At 36.3% G+C, this 20,396-nt stretch overlaps 1 protein-coding gene and 1 non-coding gene across 2 annotated transcripts in view; one reads left to right on the top strand and one right to left on the bottom strand.

The window, feature by feature from the left end:
- The window catches only part of LOC579190 (ARF GTPase-activating protein GIT2), a 59,304-nt gene that overhangs the window by 14,313 nt on the left and 24,595 nt on the right, over positions 1-20,396 (bottom strand). Inside the window, 4 exon segments of the mRNA XM_030992224.1 lie at positions 11,692-11,906; positions 14,175-14,289; positions 15,430-15,524; positions 18,510-18,582. Of these exon segments, the coding sequence (XP_030848084.1) occupies positions 11,692-11,906; positions 14,175-14,289; positions 15,430-15,524; positions 18,510-18,582 (498 nt within the window).
- On the top strand, positions 6,288-6,375 carry Mir4849 (microRNA mir-4849). The gene has a single exon (NR_038818.1). It is a non-coding gene; the product is annotated as a microRNA mir-4849 (primary transcript).

Below are 20,396 nucleotides of genomic sequence, written 5' to 3'. Positions count from 1 at the left end.
TACAAATCTTAATGAGGTAAAACACAAATGAACCAAAAATTTCACAACAATATTAAAATCCTACCTTCTGAAAAATATGTTTCAAAAGAGCCCTCGCCAACATCCTTAATCCTTTTAATGTCCAATCAATGTAACTTTTTAAAACAATTAGCAACAAAAATTATTCCAAAGTTGGAGGAGAGGCACAAATAAGATACATTTATTCAACTTCTTGGGAAAATAAGCAACTAGTTTTCCAAGAGGGGGAAAATTAGATGAACATGACCAGTTCGGTGCCACTCTGACGTCTGAGAGGGGGTTCTGATTCATCGAGGACAAGGTGAAAAGAACGGCAGAGACCAAACAAAGCGGAGAGAGAGAGAGAGAGAGAGAGAGGGAGAGAATGGTCTTTAGGGCTCTTATGACAGTTTGTAGCAGGGCTAATTTGCCATTGGGTGGACAAGCATTGGTTGCTTCAGGGTTTGTCTGTCACTCCCTTGGTCAGATAGAGAGAGAGAGAGAGAGAGAGGGAGGGAGAGAACGGTCTTTATGGCTCTTATGACAGTTTGTAGCAGGGCTAATTTGCCATTGGGTGGACAAGCATTGGTTGCTTCAGGGTTCGTCTGTCACTCCCTTGGTCAGATAGAGAGAGAGAGAGAGAGAGAGAGAGAGGGGGGGGGGAAGGGGGGAGGGTAGAGAAAGACAGAGATAGAGAGTGGGGAGGGGAAGAGACATGGGGGAGAGATGGAGAGACTGCGTGTGTGTGTGTGTGTGTGTGAGAGAGAGAGAAAGAAAGAGAGAAAGAGAGAGAGGAGAGATTGGAGGGAGGAAGCATTGTTCACACTTGCTTTATTGTCTCAACATCTCATCATATCTCATTATATCGCATTATAATTATTATTATAGCTGCCCCAAAACAAATCTTACAGTAACTCTCTTCACAACCGATCATTGATTAAATTTTATGCTAAATACCGGTATGCAAAAGAAAAAAAAACTAATTATGCTCAAAAATCTATAATCTTTAAGATTGCTTCTTTCAAGATTGTTGTCTTGAAGACTGTTGTCTCGAAGAAACACAGAGATGTGAACCGTGCCAAAAAGTTCGGGGGATGGGACGGTTTGGAGGAAAGGCGGCCTGGGGCTAATTAATGATAGGAAGGTATTAATCGGAGCTGAATTGACACTTTTCATGTCTGTCTCCATGACAAGCTAGTTTTGGGCTGACTGTACTGTCAATCCTGGGTAGGAAGAACACAGCATTATATTTATATATTTTTTTAACGAAAAGGAGAAATTAACAGAGTCTCAATGGTCAATCCTGAATATATGTTTTACTAGGATCATACATCAGGATTATTTATTAATTCATTCATATGCTTAGTTATCTAATGTATTCATCTTTCTTTGCATTAATCAACTTATTTGTTTATCATTCATCCATCCACCCATCCATATACAGTTGTAACCATCCCTCCATTTATTCGCTCAATTATTTACTCACTCATTACATGTTTTTTCTTAAGGGTACAATTACAGTATAGAACTTCTATTCAAGCCAACAACAAAAACAACAAAAGTGTCTGCTTTCCAAAGGAAGTTTTTATGCTTTAAAACACCATTTACCAAAATATTGGCCTATCAAATATTGTTAGTAAAGCTATCAGATTTGTCAAACAACAGTACAAATCAGAGCATGCACGTAGGTCTAGCCTAAAATACACAAATCTATGCATTTTATTCCTGCACAATATCATTTTGCACTGTCCATGTATACTTTGTATGTACTCTGTAAATAGAAAAATGCTTGTCTGGTTTGCATTAACAAATATAACTCTTAAAGGTACTACATGTATGTCCCATTTGCAGGCCCAAAAATGAAAAGGTTAAATTCCAACGGCATTTGAAAGACAATACTTACATGTATTTAGAACTTCCCTCAAAAAACGAAAGGGTTTGAAAATGGCTTTTTGTGGGAAATTAATGACTATTAGTTGTCAAATTGAAAGTGATTGCAATCACCTATCAATAGTCTGATTTTCAGACCCTTGTACCGGATGGTCATACATTTTGTGCCGCACAAAGATTCAATCAGTTTAATTTTGGCTATTTCAAGTAGTGGGTTATTGATGTAGACAAATGCTCATGTACTGTACTGTACCTGCTACAGCTCATTTTATGTATGTTATATAAATACCAAAGAAAAAAATGTCAGTTAGTTACTCAATAATGTCCGACAGGGAAGTCTAGAAAGTAAACAAGTTTCCTTGCATAATTTGAATACTAGGACACTGCTTACGTTTTAAATTTCACACGACAGATTCATAATTCCTTTAAAAATCTACAGAATTTGATGTTGGCTGCAAAAGGGACATAGTATCTTTAAATTGGGTTGAAATTCATTAATTATTTGAACTTAATAATTTTACTTTTGTTTTTACATATAGAATAAAGATAAAGTTTTGAGTGTCTGATTTGTAAAGGTCTGCATGTATGAAGCCTCATCTTCTCCCACAACTCTACCTTAAAAGCCAAGAGATAAAACCTAAACGGCAGATCACTCTGACATATCTTGTAACAAAGAGGTTGCAGAATTATCCCCCGCAATGTTCAGTCATTCTAAAGTGGTTTTGTTAATTGATTTGATTGCGAATTACCCTTGTTCGGCTGCGTGATGGGGAATTGAAGTTGCCCATTGTGGTTGGCGATGTACGTCACTCCTATGAAGCAATACACACATGCCTGTACTGAATCATACATGACTAATACAAGCGCTTACACCGCATGCTATGTGTGGGACTATCACCATAATCAGGCTATTCTTTTGTCACTCCCACATGAAAAAAGAAATTCCCTGGAGAATTTTCTTGAAATAAAGAACAAAAACGAGGACTCTCTTCTTAAAGGCATGTTAAATCTGAGATGCACGGCCCTACATTGTACATGTTACCAGTGTCTGTGATCAATCAAATTTTACCATCAACTCAGAGGACTTCCTGTCCCCATGTTTCTTTAAAATTCAAGCAGTCTGAATTTTTGAGTTACTAAGGATATTTCATTTCATCTCCTCCGTCCCCTCTCCCACTCTTTTCCACGCCATCTCTCTCTCTCTCTCTCTCTCTCTCTCTCTCTCTCATTAGATCACCCTTTCTCTATTTTCATTCTTTTTATAGATCAAGATCAGGCCACCCAAAGAAGACACAGAATATTATATATATATATTCATACACTACACGGCTTTAAACAACAAAATATATACAGGATGATGAACCTTTTTTTCCCCTAATTTTGCTTATTATTGTGGCGTATTAATGTCCAGTGTACCTATGCAATATGAAAGTGGTAAAATATAAAGATGTTTCTATGAAAGATTCTGATCAAAGATTGTAATAAATGTAGATGTAAATAAAGAAAGAAAAACAAAATGAAATGCAAAATTAATAAACAAAAATAAAACAAGGTGCATATAAATATAAACTTGATCCAAGTTTTGAAGAAAAAAATGAGAGCAAATAGAATGCTAAGTGTAGCATGTTTGTTTGCAAGGGTAAGCAGATATTTCAAAAACATCTCGGGGTGCATTTATCCTTCTTCCTCCATCGGATGTTATGGTTCGGAAGTAGGGGGCTAGCCCGGACAAAGGAAATGAAATTCTACCCCCTCCAGAGGGAGACAAATGAGATTGAATTTCACTGGACACTGGTCTAAAAATAAAGGTGATACGTCAAGGAGGTGGGTTCACATCAGAGCAAAACTTCAAGATCTCAGGAGTAATCGGTCACCATCTTATTACAAAGTTTTGGACATTTTGAAAATTGGCTGGATAGTGATTCTTTACAACTTTGATATATTTGGTTGCCCATGTGGATGTTTTATAAGAAGTAGAAAATTTTGCCTCTAAAACACTTCAATTCAAGAAAGATTGAATATAAATATTTACCGGTGCTCCCAGTAAATTTTGATAAATTTCAAATAGCGCCTACGGCCATACAGTAGTAGCTGCGACCATGAAATTCTCAGAGTTTGTAGTTGCGATATATAATTTTCAAATAGGAATAGCCAATCAGTTGTATTTAGTCAAGAAACATTGTTTTATAGCTAAATTAATATCTTGACCTTGAGAGAGAACTATACAACATCAAGAGTTTATTATTGACAATTTCATTACTTTATTTTATTTATTTATTTATTTTTATTTATTAGTCTTTTTTTAGTAGGGTGGCTCCATCAGTAGTTCAATACTGTTTTCCGTGGAGGCCCTACAACATAAATACAAAATTAACAAACATATTGAAAAACAAACAATCCAAATCGAAACAAAGTGAATTAAGTTACAACATTTTTGAACAAAAGAAAAGAAACAAACACAACACAATGGACCAGTTCAATGATTTAAATTATTATAGCGCCAAAACAAAAGAGTAAATGAAGAATTTGATGGTGCATTTTTTAAAAAATTAGGTAAAGTATTCCAGAAAGCCGCACCATCAAATGAAAAACTTTGTCTCCCCATCTGGGTTTTTATTTTGGGTAAAATTAATCCTGCGTTTTGTGCACTGCGTGTTCTAATATTATGTAAAGATTGGGTTTTTTGAAACATTTGTAAAATATAGACGGGAGTTTGATTTTGAAAAACAGAATAAATCATTTTACATTTGAAATAATTCCACCTACTTTGAATGCTTACCCACTTGAGTTTATTTAAATTTTCTTGAGTTGGGGTTCTTACATTGGCCCCCAAGATTACTCTGGCCATTTTCTTGTGTTGTTTAATGATTACATCTCGGACATTTTGTGAACAATTAGACCATGTATTACAACAATATTCAAATAAAGGTAAAATTAATGCATTGGCAAGAAGCTTCAGTCCCTCCAAAGGTAGGTATCTTTTTGAACGACCAAGTAATGCTATCCTTGACGCTATCTTTTTACTTGTTTTTGTCACGTGTTCTTTCCAGTTCAATGTTGGATCTAGCCAGACTCCTAAGTATTTATAGATATAAACCTGAGAGATTTGGTGTTGCTCGAGTTGAATGCATATAGATTTTTCTAGTTTAGCCAATTTCATTTGTGAACCAAATAACATAAATTCTGTTTTTTTGTGGTTTAATGCCAGATTGTTTTCTTTTACCCACTCATAAACTAGTTTCAAATCAATGTTCAAGGCCGATTCAATATCCTCACTTTTTTTACTACTAAAAAACAGTACAGCATCGTCTGCATATAACATTACTTGGCATTTTGATACCACCTTAGGAAGATCATTCACCATAACAGTAAACAACAACGGGCCCAAATTGGCGCCTTGTGGTACGCCTGACAAAGTCGTACCCCAATCTGATTCAAATTTTCCGAGTACAACTTTTTGTTTCCGATCACTCAAGTATTCCATGAACCAATTAATTTCTTGACCCAGTATACCATACTTACAAAGCTTTTCTAACATTATTTTACGATCTACAGAGTCGAAAGCCTTGCGCAGGTCTATGAAGACCGCGCCTGTCATGTGACCCTTATCCATTTGTCTATAAATAAAATCAGAAAAATAGGTTAAAACAGTATGGGTACTATGACCTTTACGAAAACCTGATTGATTCGGAGAGAGAACATTATTTTCTGTTAGATATTCTTGCAATTGATTATGTACTGCCCGTTCCATGATCTTCATAACGACAGGTATTATCGAAATGGGCCTATAATTATTCAAGTCTGATCTCTCCCCACCCTTAAACAAAGGAATAACCTTAGCTTCTTTCCATTCAGGTGGTAGCTTGCCCGATTGTAATGACAAGTTGAAGAATTTAGTAAGGTGCTTGTAAACGACCGGGGTAGCTATTTTTAGAAGTAGACAACTTATTTTATCAAGGCCAGGTGATTTATTGGTTTGCAATCTTTTCAACTCATTAAGGACAAAATCATCACTTATTTCATCAAACATAAATCTGGTAGGAAGTGATTGAAAATATCTACCAGCATCATCATGACTACTCTGGGAGTCATTTTTACTTACACCAATAGAGACAAAATATTTGTTTAACTCGTTCACAATAACTGATTTATCAGTTTCAACAACTCCACTGATCTTTAAACCCTGTATATCATTTACAGACTTATCATTTGCATTAAATGATTTTAGGAGTTTCCAAAGTTTCTGGGGGTTTGTTTTATTTTCTCGAACACCAGTTTCATAATACTTCTTTTTCAAGGTTGTTCGCAAATTATTAAGGTGATTTCGAACCCCTCTATAATATTTCCAATCCAATAACCGTCTACTTATGTCAGCTTTTCGTTTTAGCCTATCCCGTAATCTAGTGAGAGATACATATTCATTTGTAGCCCACTTTGTCTTATAGCCCCGAACTCTATGTGTAACAAGTGGAGCGTGTTTATCACAAACTTCACTGAATTTCCATTTCCACATAGACCATGCATCTGAAATGTTGGCATTTCCTATAGAACAAATTGACCAATCAATGTCATGTAAGTCCCGCAAAAACACATTCTCATCAAAATGTTTGAATGATCTATATGTTACCATCCGGGGTTGTACAATGGGTCTATACAGTTTACGAACAATGTATACAAGATTGTGATCACTTAGTCCGAGAGAGAGGACATCACTATGTTTGACATTCTTAGGAAAATTTATTAAAACTATATCAATCAACGTACTCGAAGTTTCAGTAATTCTTGTAGAAGATTTTATCATTTGCTTCATACCGTTTTGCCGACAGATACCATTTATGAACTTTGATTCACTTGTAAAGTTCATATTAAAATTAAAGTCTCCAAGTACGATAACTTCATGATTCAATTCACAAACTTTTGTTATTGATTCTTCAATTTTACTTTGATATTGAACATTTGAGCTGGGTGGTCGGTAAAAAGTTCCAACCATGATGGATTTAGTATTGTGTAGTTTGATTTCAATCCAAATAGATTCCAATTCATTTTCTTCCAAATCATTTCTACGGTTATACATTATGTTATCCAAAATAAATACACCTACTCCTCCTCCTCTTCTATTTCTGTCTTTTCGTTCATATTTATAACCATCTATGCAGATCTCAGAATCGAGTACAGTGTCATCTAAATGAGTCTCAGATATTGTAAATAAATCAACAGTTCTATGTTTGAGAAAATCTCTAAGAGAGTCTATTTTAGCTAACAAACTACATATATTGAGGTGTGCTATATTGAGTCCCCTTTGTTTTTAAAAAAAATAATGAAGCACATGTTCAGTACCCGAACTAATTTCATCAGTTAATTCAAATGTTTCTTCTTTAGTTTTGTTCCCTCGGCGTGTCTTTTTCACCTTTGCTATTCCCAAGTTCATTATTGTCTTCCAAGTTTCAGTAGGCAGGTGTTGATATCGCAAAATAGACATGAAAGAACAGATGGTGTGTTTAGACTTGATTACGACTGCGACAAAGATCACTGAATATTGTAGGATCGCATATGCTTCCAATATAGTCATTTGAACCAAATTCACGACCCCATACCAAAACTTTGTATTACCTTTAATCAGTGACGATACATGTTTACTGTAAACATCTTAATCAGTGACCGATACATATTTACTGTAAAACCAGATATATTTATCAATCTACTGCATAATAGCAGCCATTTTCAGGATCACAACTTTCAAGGCTTACAAAAATTTAGATTTGTATTCAATTATTTTCAACATCAAACTTCAAGAATATGGACCACATACGCACAAGTTTCTTGAACGCGATTGTTTCTGATTCTAATGTACTGTAAATAATGGATGACTTTAACTCCTTCTGGCAAACCCCTTTCGGGACAACTTTCTGAAGTAAACTTTCAAGAATGAAATTTTGACTTAAATTGAATTCCATGGGTGTAAAAATATCTTCATGGATCTACGTAAATGTCATGATAAAGAATACTGTTTGTGCTTCAGAAATAAAAAAAGCTACACAGTTTGTACAGTTGTACTTTGAGAACAATGTTCAACACTTGAATTCTAGGGAAGGAATTGCTGTTAATGCCATACACGGCACAGTCGGATAGGGATAGGAAAGACCATCCTGGTATCGATTGAATCTTCTTCCTTAAAATTTGATATACAAGTCAAACACATGCATAATAATGTATACTACAGTTCTGTAAAAATAAGGATGGTGACAAGTGTCTGCAGATGTTTTACACCTATTTAAAAACCAAGTTTTAAATGTCATATCGGGTTATTTTGCAAGGGTAAGTCCGGACAAGGAAGGCGAAATGGACCCCTCTCTCGAGAGAGAGAGTTCAATATGATACAGTTCCACGATATACCTGCCCTTGCCTAAAAATATCATTAACAGCCCATATCAAAACAAAGGGGTTTCGCTTGTTCTATTTTGACACAAAAAGAGAGAAGAAGACATTTGGGTATAAGCTGAACAGAATCTTTCCCCTCTCCCTATTCTGTATCGCTGATCATCCAAACGTCATTCTTCTCAATTTTTGTGTCAAGACAGAACAAGCGACTTACTGGGATTGGGTATCTTTGTCTCAGATTCTGAACAAAATCCTGGATTTAGCTCATGCTGCAATCATAATTATAAACCTTTAGGTCAGTCAGGAATCTCATGACGTTTTCAAGCCGAACGCCCGTCCGATTATCAAGATATTTATGATTGGAATTCGAAATACCAAACACTGTTACAGTGTATTGTATTGTATACTACAGTCTATTGGGAAAAATGAGTGACATCTAACCAATAATGTCCATATATTAAAATGACCACATATGAGAGTTTTAAAAGTTTAATCTTTTTTTCCTTTTTGTTTCTTTCAGAGACTCCTCTATCATGCAGCAATGGCAGTCACATTCATCAGAGTTTCCCAAGAAATCAATCAATATTCCTGATTGATAGGAACTGAAAATTCCTGCCTGTAACTCTTGATATAAATCGATTTGGTCCCACGGCCGCCGCTCATTAAAGTTGATATAAGATGGGGAGGGGGGAAAGGAGCAATATCCTGTTTTGATGCAGGGGGGCCAATGTGCACCCATTCTGGGGGATGAGGGGGGTAAGGAAGGACACACCGGTAGAGGAGGTCAACCGAGGTCAACCGAGGTCTCTCGTCTATCTACAGGAATGGGACGTGACAGTTCGGATTGGCTACGGAGCACCACCCATGCGATCATATTTTGCTTTTATTCTAATTCCCTGGGCCCCGAATCCTGGCCCCCCCCCCTCCCTGTATGATTGATTGAATGCGTCCATGTATGTGGTAATTTATCATTGGTGATTTGTCAGTTTTGTACAGACAGGCGATCGGCTTGTACACGTCATGGCGTTCCTGACTGACCTAAAGGTTTATAATTATCATTGCAGCATGAGCTAAATGCAGGATTTTGTATCAGAATCTGAGACAATGTTTAATATCGAGTCACTTTAAAGCAGATGTTGAAAGAGCAAATGTGGGATTGTCATCAAATCCATATCTGTCTATGATTAACAGATTAATCTATCAAACACTTGTTGCTTCACAAGATACACTTGAGAAGTTTCTCTCTCTCTCTCTCTCTCTCTCTGATGTCTACCTCCTTCATACATGACCTTTTGACCCCTTGAAGAGGAAATCGCATAATGCATCTAATCCAATCACATTATTTATCAATCATTGAATTAGCTTGCAAGAGGAAACAGAGCCTCAGTGAATGAAACACACATATATATATATATATATATATATATATATATATACATGTGCCATTTACATGCACATATGGAATGTAAAGGAATCGCCATCAACTGGAAAGAGTGGGTGAACAGAGGAAGCTGTTCAACAAAAATAGACAAGGGAAGGGGGATAGTAAGAACATAATGACTGCTGTATTTTTAGGGGTACAGTGAAAATTGTGACCTATAACGATTTTGAAACAGTACATGTATGTCCTGAGGCAAAGCCAAGGGAAATAGTACAGTCGGGAAATCATCGAAGACTGGAGTTAAATTGTAGCCTGAGAAAGTAGTAGTCAATATTTGTTTTATATAGGTACTGAATTTGGGGGTTCTTTGTAGAAGCCAAGTGTAGAGTGCTCCAAATTTATATAACAGCGACTGCCCAAGGGGAACACAAAAAGTGGTCTTTGTAGACAGGTCCCATTAGTACATGTTTCAATGAGAAACCATTTTCAAGGGAAACAAAAAATGTGCTTGTTGTAAACAGGTGGTCACTAAAGCAGGTTTGACTGTATGTATATATATATATATATATATATATGTATTTCAAATATATTCATACTACATGAACAAGTAAATTTATTAAAAAATATACATGTACATGTAGATACATGTGCATTTCCACAGGTCTCCACTTGTCAGCTATTTACATAAACTAGTTTCCCCTTTGACACATCTTTTTGTTGAGTGGTTGACCACTTATGGTTGTGAATGAAGCCTGAAGTGTGAAGAATGCCTTTAAGCATAGATTCAGGTAACCACTTGAAGGAAAGAGAACAATAAACAGAAACCCCCTTTGGCTTTTGTCATATCGAGAAGTGATACTGGCCATCGAAACTGATCCTCTCAGAAGAGGCAAAGACAAAACACAGCTCCTCCTTGAAACAATGCAAGGTTTTAGAGACGGCGTGATCTGAACTACATGCACTTTGTGTCACAGCTTTGTATTTCTACCATCACAGATTCAGATGAAGATAACCTCTAAAATATCAAACAAATAGTGTTTCAATGCTTAAACCAGCCTTAAACCAAAACGGGTTCATGGACCTGGTTAGGATTAACTGTACTTTTGCAAGTTCATGTTTTGCAATGCTTTTCTATGAAATACATAAATGATAACACCAACAAGCATTACCATACCACAATTAATCTTGTGTACTACATGTACATGTACTGTTTATACCCTTTTACTACCGTATGTATATTTTTGTATTGTCTCAATATCATGTTGTGTTTTTCGAATTTTTTACTGATTTTGAATGAACTTATTTCTTATTTCAATGTCATGATTTTGATGTCTTTTTATACAAGATTTTAGTGTAAAACGCAATATGTGAAATCCCACAATGAATTTCCATGTCATTATTATTAGAAAAAAAAATTGAATTGAATATGATTAACCATTTAAAAAGTTGTAATGTTCAGACATCTTTCATAATACAATTTCCTGAAAATTACTCAAAAAGTACCTTAAAAGATTTTACCAATTGGGAGCAATAACATTTTTGTAGAACATGCATTTTCTATAGACTCTAGACCTAAATATCCTGTTGGTATTTTATGGGTTAACCATTGAACCTTGAAGTGATAATCCTTTTCAGTAGCTCCTAGAAGCGTTCCCAGGATGATGATATCGAGGGTTCAGAGACACAATGACGTAACTCCATTTTTTTTGCCAAAATTAGTATTTGATATCAAAATGTTCAGAAAAATGTGGGCTTTCCAGGAAACACAAAGACTTAACTCCACCCAAGACCCCATTGAAGTCAATGGTTAGTGAAACATAGACTTAACTCCTTAAGGCCCAAGTGCTCAGTGACACATACATGTACATGTAAACCCCTTTTTCTCAAAATGGCCAAAATGGAGTTACGTCTTTGTGTCACTGACCCCTCGATATGCTGTGTGTCAGTGTGAGGTGCCACGGTGAAGTAGATAATAGCATTGTCACATAAAAATTATAATAGAATGCGAGTGTGCACGGTGCAAGAAAAACTGAATTGGGGCTTACCGTTGAGTTCTGATTTGAGCGGTTTCTCAGGTTCACGTTGCCTCCGTTCTTCAAGTTGGCATTCTCGGCCACCTCGCCGTAGTCATCGTCGGAGCAGACGCTGTCGTACAGGGGCTCATTGTCCTCGTCGTAGGATGCGATGTTGCTGGGCGATGTGGGGGACTTCTCGGGCGCCGGAGGGACTGGTGGCGGTTCTCGAACAATCTCAACTTGATCTGGAAATTCAATGAATTTGAATTAAAATAGATTTGACAAGGCCTATAACAAAAAATATGTTGTATTGCCCTTTAGTTGCCAAAACATGGGTCGGTCGGTTGGAAATCTTTTTTTTTTTTCTTTTTTTTCTTCTCCATTTTTCCCTTTTTGGGCGGATATTTCTCAGTTTTGAATGAAAGATTTTTTTTCTCTAAAAACCGTAAAAAAAAAAAAATCTTTTTTAAAAAACTGACTTATTTCTGGACAAAAATTGTGGCCGTGTTCTACTATAACATTTCTATTAGTCTTTTAAGTTTTAAACTAATTTTCAGGGCGGAAAGCAGTTTAAATATAAAACAAATCTTTAAATGGGAATAATTTGAAAAGTAGATTTTGAGTCGCTCGCGTGCTAACGCCCATTGCCAGCCGGACAACGATATGAAAAGGAGCACTTCCAAGGAACGAGCGGCAGCTCTCTCGAAAAATTTCCTGCAGAACCTTTATCAGAAACTTTGTAAAAATCCAAGCATTACACACTAACAAGTCACACAGTCTCCCATGTTCCTGTCCGAAAGAAGTGGTACATTATCTCAAGGTTTTACGTACCGACTTACCAACCTACATGAGCCACTCGCTGTAGTCCCTCGAAGGACAGTAGAGGACCTTTTTTCCCCCTCCTTCTTCTTCCCCTTCTTCTTTGAGGGGAAGCGACAAGGCACATTTTATTTGCTCATTCCCTGACTTGATTGAATTGGATATTTCCTCCTCTTCTTCAAAAGGGTTTAAAGCATGTGATATCAAAGGCTGGCTAGGAAATTGGGAAGATAAAGGCTATGTTTGGATAGGGGAGGATGTGAGAGGTCGAGAATAGGATTTGTGATCCGTAGGGAGCTTTCAACCTCTAGTGCTTAAAGGGATTGGGCAACTTTGTCTCAGATTCTGAAACAAAATCCTGGATTTAGCTCATGCTGCAATGATAATTATGAACCTTTAGGTCAGTCAGGAACTCCATGACTTTTATAAGCCGATCGCCTGTCTGATTATCAAGATATTTATGATTGGAAATCAGAATTCAAAAATTTGTTTTCCTAACGGTTTTTATAACACTTCAGTCTATTAGGGGAAATGAGTATGGAAAAACTGGTCACTCAAAGATTTTTTTACTTTTTAGAGGCACTTCATGATCATTTTGAAGCGCAATTTTTTAGGGCTTCAATATTTCACAGACACTGATAATACATAGGGTCATGCATCTCAGATTAACATTGTTAAACGATGCCTTTAAAAGGGACTGCAATGAAACCAAATATTGTTGCACTTTTAAGCCATCTGTTCACAGTCCTCTACATCGTTCACGTAACTGGCTGTAATTACATACAGTATATCACTGTTACACCATGGAGAAAAAAAGATCAATGTTCGGTGCTTAAAGGGGCTGTAACAATTTTGAAGATTTTTTTTTTGCAGGTTTTTCGCAATGTCCATGCTCAGTGGTGATCCAAATCCAATGCCGGTTGCTCAAGCCTTTTTTTGGTCAAAAATGTAGTATCAGAGTTAGGGTTGCAATTGGGTTTTAGGTTAGGTTTAGGGTTAGAGTTAGGTTTAGGTACAGTGTTGGGTGCAGTTTTGAAGTTAAGAAATTCACGCTGAGCCATTGCCGCAATAGCAAGTGTCGTACAACCGCACTCAGTCCACAACATTGTTCATTTAAAGGGTCATAATAAGATACATGTACATCGCAGCAACGCTAAGTTCAAGTTCAAGTTCATAGCTAAATATTGTGGGGATATTCCATATTGTCTTTAGTGATACATGGGTGTAATTTGAATCGACATACATGTATGATTGCTTCTTGTACAGACAAAAGAAAGAATAAAACTTTCCATCAAAAGAAAAGAAAACAAATTGGAAAAGATACAAACAAGAATTGAGTGAGGATAGAAAAGTGAAGAGTAGAAGAAAAGAGGAGAAAAGAACAGAAAACAAATCAAAAGGAAAGCAAGAAGAGACAGAATAAATTTAATTTAAAGGAGGAAAGAGGGACTTGTATAGCAAAGACAAAGAATTAAGGCGTCACAATAAATATGCATATTAAAACCAAAGTTGAAAGTCAAATGTACAGAAGACTTTCATTTAAAAAATACCTTCATGCCTTGGGAGGGAAAACTTCCTTTGTCTCCTCTTTCAAGATGTCGATAATGAGTTTAGCAAAATTCTGGCACTAAATCTCAAATATCACTAAATAAGAAGGTCTTAGGTTCAAATCCCCTGTGGGACCAATGAATTACCTCCATGCCTTGACAGGGTCAGGTTCCCCTGCTGTCTCCTCTTGGCCTCCTTCAAGATGTCGATGATGAGAGTAGCAAACTCTCTGGCGCTGAACCTGGCTAGCTTTTGTCTTCCCTGCATTCATAGAAAATAATAATAATATGGTTATTTATATAGCGCCAGTATCTGTCAGGTTCCGATGCTCATGGCTCTTTACAAATATTACCCTGGTCGTAGCCGAACAGCCAAAGTAACTAGCGCTCAAGCATATCAGGTACCCTTTTACACATGGGTGGAGAGTGGCAAATGTAGAGTACATGTACAAGTAACGTCTTGCCAAAGGACATTAGTGCCGCGGCGGGACTTGAACCCTGTACCTTGTGATCTGTAGTCGGGTGACTTATCCACTAGTCCACAACACCTCCAGAAAAGGTACATGTAGTATAGTGAAGATAAAGTGTTTAGTGGTGGTTATTTTACCTGACATCTAGGAAAGCATAAATGCTTGTTAGTGAACAACCAGAGGACCAACAGCTTTAGGTCCTCTTCAAGGATTGAAGTCCAGTGACCCACTCCGTCTTACATACAACATCACACGGAAACTAGCTGGAGATAGGACTTTCACTATAACTGCATCTAAATATTGGAATAGACTAACCTTAATACTCAGGCAATCACCATCTGTCCCTTCTTACAAAAAGGGACTTAAAACATTTATATTTTGTAATCCAGATTTTTAGGATTCTGCAAGTTTTCATTTTCATTTTTTGTAGAATTCTTCTTGTTGTAAGCGCTTTGGGCCGCTCTGGGAAAAGCGCAGTATATAAATAATAATAATAATAATAATAATAATAATAATAATAATAATATTATACATCATCCATGGAATGCCATATCCTTTCTATTTTTGAGGAATAAAACAACGACATTTACATGGATTATTTCTAAACAGTATTCCTTTGAATAGTATCACATAATGGTCGAGTGGACAAGTCCGCAGATCACAAGGTTTAGGGTTCCAATCCCTGCTTCAGCATTATCATCCTGCGGCATGATATTAAATCCGCATTTGCGACCTTTGAACTACATGTATAAAGTGAAGAATGCATACATGCACATTCGCATGATACAATATCTACAAGGATTATTCCTTGAAATCTATTTATCCATTTGTTTCATCCTATATAAAAAAAAATTTGACATGAGTATAAGTAGAAGTATAAATTTGGTTACATTACGAAAATGGATTTTTGCAAAAAACAACATATTTCTAACCTGATTCCTTGTAGCAGAGAGTTCCGGATTGAGTGGTAGAAAGGGCATGGAGCTATCACCTCCAACCAGACTAGGTTTGTTCAATGATACCCACACTGTTCATACAAGAAAACGCAAATACAAAAATGTCAAAAAGGAATAATGTAGTTAACGTAGCTAAACCGGGGGTAGTGATATGATTGCAGGGCTCTCAAGTAGAATAGCAGGGAAAAAATACACAGGGGCTCGGGGCAAATTAGCCCCTGAAATGCCAAAAAGAGCCCCCGAAAGTAAAAAAAAAAGAGCCCCCCAAAATTGCATAGAGTTCAATGCAAAACAAAATAAAGAGTGCTATTTTCATGCAAGCAAGCTTGAAAAGTAGCCCCCAAATTTTTAAAAGTATTTTCCCCCTGTAGAATAGTATCATTAGACATTACTGATGAGGATAACCAGGGTAAACAAGGCATATTATCATCATAGGGTGGTATTCCGGTAGCGGGTACTAAGTTAGCGCATACTAAGTTAGTCCACATTTTTATGGAGCGCCTGTTGCCAACTCATTTACCTTGTACAGATTATTTTAATCATTCAATGAAAAGTGTCCACAAATTTAATTTTGGAATGAAATGGGCAGAAAAAGATAATATGAGTATGAACTGAATTTCAACAAAGTCTTTGGTAGATTATCTTTGTCATGAATATTGAAGTAGGAAGATGAAACCTAGCATTCCATAGAATTGTGAACTAAAATTATTGTTTAGACTGGACTTTGGCCCGGCTTTACTTATGAGAATACCACCATTATCATTATCAATGCAGAACCGGGTATGGTGGCTCAATGGTAAGAGCGTCCGCCTCATGAACGAGAGGTCGTGGGTTCGATCCCCGGCCGAGTCATACCAAAGACTTATAACAATGGGACCTTCTGCCTTCTAGCTAGGCGCTCAGCATATTAGATTGGAGAAGGGTAATAGTAACATGTTATGTTATGCAGGGCCCGCTGGGAGAGCAGTTTTATAACTGAAGTGGCTACCCTGGGTAAATAAAACGTTATTATTATTATCATTATTATTATCATTTTAAAGCCTATCTGCACTAGTTTGGCCAGGAGGGATTAGACCTCCCTGCCTGGTCACTGACAGATGGTGATCTCATCAAATAATCTCTCAATTAACATAAGAAAAAGGGGATCATGGGTGGACCAACGGCTATCGCGAAGGCATTGTTTACTATATAGAAGGCCCAAGTAGCTACAAGTAGTGCAGTCCCGCTTTAAACAAAATATGTTCTTTTCTTATAAATCTAACTCTTATTGTCTTCTCTAATGCACGGAGATGTATACACTGTACAAGGAAACCTGCTTTAGTAGCGACTTGTACGCAATGATCGCCTCTTTATAAAGACAGCATCTTTTGTTTACATTAAATTGCGTTCCTAACTGATTCATGCATGAAAGTAATATGTGCATAATGACTACTTGACTACAAAGACAATTTTTCTTAACTCTCTTGAGCAACATTTACAAATACAATGAATGGCACGAATTCACAAAGGAAGTTTAAATTTAACCCATGGTTTACATCTTTATTTACATAACCCGTGGTCTAAATTTATCCCAAAATAAGCATGACACAGTCAGAGGTCCAATATAGATTCAAGATCCAAGATCCATATACAATGCAATATATGTTATAATCAATGCTGATATTGGCACCTGCTGGTACAATGTACTTGTATAAGTTGCATCTTTCTTTAAGATATAATGTGTTTCTTGGTTTTATGCAAGCAGGCTGATTCGTAAAGTTAATGGGCTCTTACAAGTGCAATTATGAGCTCTAAATTTTGATTTAATGTTCAATGTGGCACGAATCAGTATCCATACAATCAATGCATCTGTGGCTTTCTTTGTTTTGAAGTCAGGTTTCAGTTTACAAACCAGTGCATTATTTAGAATTTGATGCAGTGTTCTGCTGATGCACTTTTTCTGGCAATCTCTCTTAAGTTGATGTAATGACATACATTTGAAGAGGAGAAGAAAAAAAGAAGAACAAAAAAAATCAACTTTAGTCACTCAACAACATACACATAAATCATATAGAGAATAACGATAGACATATGTTCTAACCTAATATGAACAGGGGTGATAGTGAGCACTAAAAAAAAAATAGGTTTTTTGTTTTCCCCTCAACCACACCCCCCCCCCCCCCCCCCCCCCCTTGAGTAAAAAAAAAGAAGAGGATTCGCGGGTAAAAAATGGTATTTAACAACATTCCCCCCTTTCGAGTAAGAAAATTGGGAAAAAAATAGGGGGAAAATAGGGCAAAATAGGGAAGAATAGAGAAAATAAGGGAGAAATAGGGAAAATCAGGTTAAAATAGGGAAGAAAACAAAAATCTGGTAAAACAAAACAAAAAAATCTGGATTTTTTTTTTTTTTTTTTTTTAAATCGGGAAGAGAAAAAAAATCGGGAAAAAAAAATTAAAAAAATCGGGAAACCGATTTAAATCGGGTTTTTATCAGGCCTGTATGAACAAGAACAAAAACTTTAAAAGGATGTAATCACCGATGAAGAATTTATCACTGATAAGAAAGGAAGACAGAGCAGAAGGAGATGATTAAAAGGGGTAGAAGATAATGTGTGACAAAGGTAAAGAGGTGATGCATCAACAAGGGTTAGGGTTTCCATTGGGTTTTAGTTTAGGTTTAGGGTTCTGAATGTACACCCTGGGGTTGGTCGAGGGTTGATGTTCAGAACTGTTTGGGAGTAGGATATTGTATTGACTGTAGAGCAATTGACGCTGGTGCATGTGTCAAACGACTGAAGAAGTAGGCCAAATGCTAGTGCAGATGACAAAACAACTTTGAAAGACTTACAGAAATCGTTGATATAAATAAGAAAAAGAAGCGGGCCCAAAATAGAACCTTGTGGGACACCACAACTTACATCCTTCGTATTAGACAAGATAAACAAGACAAATTTGAATCAATCAATCTAATATGGAGAAAAAATCCCCCAAAATGGTCCAATGACGCAGAGGAATGGAGGACATGAGTCGGTCCTTGCCAGGACCACCAAAGAAGAGGATAAAAATACAACTTACGAGAATCTAGTTCTCTTCTGTCCACTTCATCGTAGACATCCATGGCCAGCTCCTCAAATAAATGATTACTCAACTGCAGAGGAGGAAGAGACAAAGAGAAAATCATATACAAATATTGACTGCTTTGAGGGGGTCAGTATAGAGATATCGACTGCTTTGGGAGGCCTGGCTGTTTTATAGGCTCAAGGACCTTAATGACCTTATCTTAGTAAACTTCGTCAATTGGAAACAAAGCCTCAAAACTCACCTCTCATCCCTCGACATCAGTGTATAAAGCTGATACAGGCATTTTCAATTCAATAATTTCAATTTAAGTTTTATTTATAAATTACGTGTCTAATATGCGATATAAGTCCGAAACATGATTCCATCTTATTTCAAATTTGTTTAATGAAATATTTTGATAACATTTAATTAGGTAAATGTAAACCATGGCATTATAACCGGGTATATCATTAAGCTTGTGAACCTTCTTATGTAATACATGTATATAATGTGTACTTAATTTTTATATTGGCTTACATTTGCTCTTTCCTCTCTTTCTTTTTTTATGTTATTGTTTATCCTTGATTTGTTACTCTCTTTATTGTCCGTATGCTGTGTTTTTTAACAGTCTTCTGCACTCTGTTGGACCTCAATTTCCAATTCAATAATCTCAATTTCAATTTCATTTATATAATATGTGATCAACCAGATATGTGTCATAAGTCTGGATAATAGTTTCATTTTATTTTATTTCAAAGTTATTTAATATACATGTAATATTTTGATAGCATTTAATCAGGTAAAGAAAACCCCAGTATAAATACTGAACATGCTAGTTACATTATATTTCTATGGAGAGTCAATGCTATTATGTTATTGAAATTGTACATTTGTAATATGTTATTGAAATTGCAAATTTGTAATATGTTATCTATAAATTCTAGGTTGGCGTTACATATGCTCGTGCCTCGCCTTTCTTTATATTTTTATTGTTTATCCTTGATTTGTTACTGTCTTATTTGTCCTTATGCTATATTTTTACCAGTCTTCTGAGTGCATCAGTTGGTTGGGCGGAGGGACCTTCACGGTTACAGTAATTAAGTTTGCTCTCTTCTTCCCTGGCCGCCATCTTTTGCACTCAGAATATTGCTACAAAAATTTGTATTTGCACATTTTTTGTCATTCCAATTTTGTATTTACCATGTTTATATTGTTAAATTGTTATATTTCTTGAAAGTGCCGAATAAATAATACAATACAATACAAAGGGAACGAGTGCACATCTTAACATGACCCCGAGGTGATCTTGAAGATGGACAGTGCGCCCATGAAGATGTCGAGGGGCATGGTGCAGGCTCAAGATCACAGAGGAGCTACCGTTTTGAACCATAACCAAAAAAATTGGCAGTCAATATTTTTTACATCGCATCGTGCATGTGAATTCTCAAAAGGCAAATGAGAAGAAATGAGTATCCCATTTGAAATGTACTTGAAAATGTGGGGAAATTTACCAACCTACAAGAAGTGAAAGTATCCACAACACCCACCCATTGTTAACTTTATAAGCATCTAATGCCGGTACTGAGGGTACTGATTTTATCAAAATTGGACTTTAATGACAAGAATTCTTTCTTTAAAGTATGTGCAGATGAAGGACATCTTTGGACACATACAGTAGATGAGTTATAAACAATTTTAGTAATCAACAATATCAAGACAAAGTAACGTTATGCCAAATCTTTCAAAATCCATTTCTTCTACATCTCTCCTGGGGAAGTGGGGGGGGGGGTGTTTCACAAAGATCCTAAGTTGAACTTATCTCTAAGTTGGACTTAACAATTATGGAAAGCTGTTAGCATCTATGAAAAGTTATTTTTAAAGGCATAAAATGTTGATTCCAAT

The sequence above is a fragment of the Strongylocentrotus purpuratus genome, unplaced genomic scaffold, assembly GCF_000002235.5.
Source record: "Strongylocentrotus purpuratus isolate Spur 01 unplaced genomic scaffold, Spur_5.0 spur5_scaffold_2, whole genome shotgun sequence".
Lineage (NCBI taxonomy): Eukaryota > Metazoa > Echinodermata > Echinoidea > Camarodonta > Strongylocentrotidae > Strongylocentrotus > Strongylocentrotus purpuratus.
Note: the sequence above shows the minus strand (reverse complement) of the source record. Positions and strands in the feature narration are given on the sequence as shown.